Below are 5,264 nucleotides of genomic sequence, written 5' to 3' on the forward strand. Positions count from 1 at the left end.
AATAGTAACAACTTGGGGCCAGCTGGATACAGGGTGGAATAGAAACAACTTGGGGCCAGCTGGATACAGGGTGGAATAGTAACAACTTGTTGGATAACTCCATGGGGCCACCTCTGCCAGATGTTATTGATAGAAGAATACTCTGAATGAAGAAATAAAAAAACCTCTTCCTACTGTATGCTCTCTATATTTCTAGCATTATAATGACTGGCATAATTTAAATCGTGGATTTCTCTTTGTAGAAAACGAATGACAATTTCACACCTGTGGTCTGGTGAATTAGTTAATGAGGACGCCATGGAGATCTCCCGTGTCAAATGGCTTAATGGTAGGTAGGTTGACAGACAATATGCAACATTAAATAATTATCTGTGTCTTATTCTTATTGGACTAGACAAGTGATTGATTAGCAGTATAATTGCAAATATAACAGTACTAAAGTTACATCCCATAACACGTAGAGACAATACAATCCTTTTTGGATTTTTTTTTAAACCCCAAAAATATTATGGTTATCCTGTTTTAAACAGTCTAGCCTAATTATTTTAGGTCACTGAAGAGGTCGAAGATAGTTACTTACTGGCCAGGCAAAACTGAACGGCAAAACAATCCTAGATCTTTCATTCCTCGCAGAGCTCTTCAAAGAAAATACATTTCCTCCCAGGACAGGCGTAGATCCGGACCCGAAACTGCACGGTCCCGCAGCCGAGACCCGCGACTGGTATTCCTTCAAACACACTTTAAAATACGTATCACACTCATCCGTCCTGCATTTCCGATCCCCGGTGATCCGTGAACCGTCACAACACTGCCCGTTAAGAAGCTCGCCGTTCCGGTTGTTCATCGATAAGATGTCCAACTCGAACTGACCGGTTCCCTCCACCACCTGTTGGTAAAGCAGAACCAAGAAACGGTGAAACCGCTGGACACCGAGAGAGTAACGGCGCAGACATACGGTGCAGTTTGCTTTGATAGATTCCTGCAAAGTAACGTGTTGCTGAGAATTCCACATTTCGTGGAGTTAAAATCTCAGCGAAGCAAAGTGAAATTATTTCACTGCAAATAGATAGTCAGCGAGAAACTTTTTTTTAAAACAGTTGCAAGCGCATCTACAAAACTATGTAAACTGTGGATAATATATCACACTAAATGAACCATAAAGTTATCGAAAACAACTAAATGTGACTTGTTAAACACATTTGACCGGGCTTGGTGAGGAGGGTTGCACAATGCAGTCCAACAACACAGAAAAACACAAACAACCATAGAACTTATAGACTCTAACTAGACATTTCCCACAGACCGAACATGATGTTTTAAATCAAAGTAGCATACTGAAGAATCAATGCGTCCACAGTAGCCCTCTGGGCATATTCCACAATGTGCAACAGTAAAGTAATCCACATACCTTTGCATAAAACCACAACAATAACGCATGTAAACAAAAAGCAGCAACGCCAACAACCGAGCCCAGTCTCAAAATCATGTCTCTGGTGTTGTCTTGCCGCTCCGCTTGGAAACTAGACCGCGTCTGGCCGATTAAAAGCACCAATGCACTTCTCCAATGTAAAACATGCACGGAGTAGAGAACAAGACTTTCCCCAACAAGACACAGATTTTTTTTAAATAAAAAAGCTTCCCTTTTCCTCTCCTCTGTCTGCTCAGGGTCTTCTAGTTAGTTCGTATCTTTATATTCCTTTGCTATCTATTTAGTTATCTGCAGAAAAAAGCATGCAGGTTGATTTACTCTGTCTGTCCACAGCTGATCTGAAAGCTTGTCCGAATTACACAGAAAGTGACTGGCAAGAACGCTGATTTACATATATTCATGAGGCAAGGAGTAGAAGACCACGCCTCTCTCTGTGTGTTGCTTTTTGACCAGCCTTGTTCTAATCTACAGTTACAAATTGCAATTCGTACAGTATTTTGACGAATTTGCAAAACGTATGTTATAAATTGAAATTTGTTGTGACTAACTTTGGCTGCATATTTAACATGTTTGTTTTTTAAACTGATGAATCAGCCCCATGAGTGAGTCTGAGAATTCAGATTATGTAGACAATAAACTTGGAGAAATTCCCAGTTTCTGGCACATTATTTGTTATTTATAATGTGGAATACTGATCGTGTTTTAAAGAACCAATGTGTCCTATGATGAGGGTTGTTTGTCAGGCCGTTTAGGCTCCTCTTGTCTTCTATAAAGTCATTTTAGGCTCCTCTTATCTTCTATAAAGTCCTTCTAGGCTCCTCTTGTCTTCTATAAAGTCCTTCTAGGCTCCTCTTGCCTTCTATAAAGTCCTTTTAGGCTCCTCTTGTCTTCTATAAAGTCCTTCTAGGCTCCTCTTGTCTTCTATAAAGTCCTTCTAGGCTCCTCTTGTCTTCTATAAAGTCCTTTTAGGCTCCTCTTGTCTTCTATAAAGTCCTTCTAGGCTCCTCTTGTCTTCTATAAAGTCCTTTTAGGCTCCTCTTGTCTTCTATAAAGTCCTTCTAGGCTCCTCTTGTCTTCTATAAAGTCCTGTTAGGCTCCTATTGTCTTCTATAAAGTCCTTCTAGGCTCCTCTTGTCTTCTATACAGTCCTTTTAGGCTCCTCTTGTCTTCTATAAAGTCCTTTTAGACTCCTCTTGTCTTCTATAAAGTCCTTTTAGGCTCCTCTTGTCTTCTATAAAGTCCTTTTAGGCTCCTCTTGTCTTCTATAAAGTCCTTTTAGGCTCCTCTTGTCTTCTATAAAGTACTTTTAGGCTCCTCTTGTCTTCTATAAAGTACTTTTAGGCTCCTCTTGTCTTCTATAAAGTCCTTTTAGGCTCCTATTGTCTTCTATAAAGTCCTTTTAGACTCCTCTTGTCTTCTATAAAGTCCTTTTAGGCTCCTCTTGTCTTCTATAAAGTCCTTTTAGGCTCCTCTTGTCTTCTATAAAGTCCTTTTAGGCTCCTCTTGTCTTCTATAAAGTACTTTTAGGCTCCTCTTGTCTTCTATAAAGTCCTTCTAGGCTCCTCTTGTCTTCTATAAAGTCCTTCTAGGCTCCTCTTGTCTTCTATAAAGTCCTTTTAGGCTCCTCTTGTCTTCTATAAAGTCCTTCTAGGCTCCTCTTGTCTTCTATAAAGTCCTTTTAGGCTCCTCTTGTCTTCTATAAAGTCCTGTTAGGCTCCTATTGTCTTCTATAAAGTCCTTCTAGGCTCCTCTTGTCTTCTATAAAGTCCTTTTAGGCTCCTCTTGTCTTCTATAAAGTCCTTTTAGACTCCTCTTGTCTTCTATAAAGTCCTTTTAGGCTCCTCTTGTCTTCTATAAAGTCCTTTTAGGCTCCTCTTGTCTTCTATAAAGTCCTTTTAGGCTCCTCTTGTCTTCTATAAAGTACTTTTAGGCTCCTCTTGTCTTCTATAAAGTACTTTTAGGCTCCTCTTGTCTTCTATAAAGTCCTTTTAGGCTCCTCTTGTCTTCTATAAAGTCCTTTTAGGCTCCTCTTGTCTTCTATAAAGTCCTTTTAGGCATGCCTCTTGGTGTCACATAGCATGTTAAAGGCTCTTGTTCTGGTTAGGCTGACACATAATTGGTCAATCATCTTGTGTTGTCAGACATGGATGTGTAGGTCTAAATGGGACATGGGTGTGTGGTTCTAAATGGGACATGGGTGTGTGGTTCTAAATGGGACATGGATGTGTGGTTCTAAATGGGACATGGGTGTGTGGTTCTAAATGGGTCGTGGGTGTGTGGTTCTAAATGGGACATGGATGTGTGGTTCTAAATGGGACATGGGTGTGTGGTTCTAAATGGGTCGTGGGTGTGTGGTTCTAAATGGGACATGGGTGTGTGGTTCTAAATGGGACATGGGTGTGTGGTTCTAAATGGGTCATGGGTGTGTGGTTCTAAATGGGACATGGGTGTGTGGTTCTAAATGGGACATGGATGTGTGGTTCTAAATGGGACATGGGTGTGTGGTTCTAAATGGGTCGTGGGGTGTGGTTCTAAATGGGACATGGGGGTGTGGTTCTAAATGGGACATGGGTGTGTGGTTCTAAATGGGTCATGGGTGTGTGGTTCTAAATGGGTCGTGGGTGTGTGGTTCTAAATGGGTCGTGGGTGTGGTTCTAAATTGGTGGTGGGTGTTTGGTTCTAAATGGGTCGTGGGTGTGTGGTTCTAAATGAGTCATGAATGTGTGGTTCTAAATGGGTCATGAATGTGTGGTTCTACATAGGTCGTGGGTGTGTGGTTCTAAATGGGACATGGGTGTGTGGTTCTAAATGGGACATGGGTGTGTGGTTCTAAATGGGTCATGGGTGTGTGGTTCTAAATGGGTCGTGGGTGTGGTTCTAAATTGGTGGTGGGTGTTTGGTTCTAAATGGGTCGTGGGTGTGTGGTTCTAAATGGGTCATGAATGTGTGGTTCTACATAGGTCGTGGGTGTGTGGTTCTAAATGGGACATGGGTGTGTGGTTCTAAATGGGACATGGGTGTGTAGTTCTAAATGGGACATGGGTATGTGGTTCTAAATGGGTCATGGTGGTTCTAAATGGGTCATGGTTGTGTGGTTCTAAATGGGTCGTGGGTGTGGTTCTAAATTGGTGGTGGGTGTTTGGTTCTAAATGGGTCGTGAGTGTGTGGTTCTAAATGTGACATGGATGTGTGGTTCTAAATGGGTCATGGTGGTTCTAAATGGGTCATGGGTGTGTGGTTCTAAATGGGTCATGGGTGTGTGGTTCTAAATGGGTCATGGTGGTTCTACATAGGTCGTGGGTGTGTGGTTCTAAATGGGACATGGGTGTGTGGTTCTAAATGGGACATGGGTGGGGGGTTCTAAATGGGTCATGGGTGTGTGGTTCTAAATGGGACATGGGTGTGTGGATCTAAATGGGACATGGGTATGTGGTTCTAAATGGGACATGGGTGTGTGGTTCTAAATGGTTCGTGGGTGTATGGTTCTGAATGGTTCGTGGGTGTGTGGTTCTAAATGGGCCGTGGGTGTGTGGTTCTAAATGGGTCATGGGTGTGTGGTTCTAAATAGGTATTGGGTGTGTGGATCTAAATGGGACATGGGTGTCTGGTTGTAAATGGGTCATGGGTGTGTGGTTCTAAATGGTTCGTGGGTGTGTGGTTCTAAATGGGTCATGGGTGTGTGGTTCAAAATGGGACATGGGAGTGTGGTTCTAAATGGGACATGGGTGTGTGGTTGTAAATGGGTCGTGGGTGTGTGGTTCTAAATGGGTCATGGGTGTGTGGATCTAAATGGGTCATGGGTGTGTGGTTCTAAATGGGACATGGGTGTGTGGTT

At 42.4% G+C, this 5,264-nt stretch overlaps 1 protein-coding gene across 9 annotated transcripts in view; it reads right to left on the reverse strand.

Annotated features, from left to right (window-relative positions):
* Positions 1-1,790, reverse strand: part of LOC127911283 (protein jagged-1b-like) — a 251,790-nt gene extending 250,000 nt beyond the window's left edge. For all 9 annotated transcript variants that reach the window (XR_008077703.1, XR_008077707.1, XR_008077702.1 and 6 more), the window contains exons 1-2: positions 1,409-1,790; positions 581-886 (exon numbers count right to left, since the gene is read on the reverse strand). Coding sequence is in view for 2 of the 9 variants with exons in the window: in XM_052477450.1 (XP_052333410.1) it covers positions 581-886; positions 1,409-1,486 (384 nt within the window). In the remaining 7 variants the exon portion in view is untranslated. The remainder of the gene's footprint in view (positions 1-580; positions 887-1,408) is intronic.
* Between the last annotated feature and the right edge of the window lie 3,474 nt (positions 1,791-5,264).

This window comes from Oncorhynchus keta, chromosome 24 (assembly GCF_023373465.1).
Source record: "Oncorhynchus keta strain PuntledgeMale-10-30-2019 chromosome 24, Oket_V2, whole genome shotgun sequence".
NCBI classification, from domain to species: domain Eukaryota; kingdom Metazoa; phylum Chordata; class Actinopteri; order Salmoniformes; family Salmonidae; genus Oncorhynchus; species Oncorhynchus keta.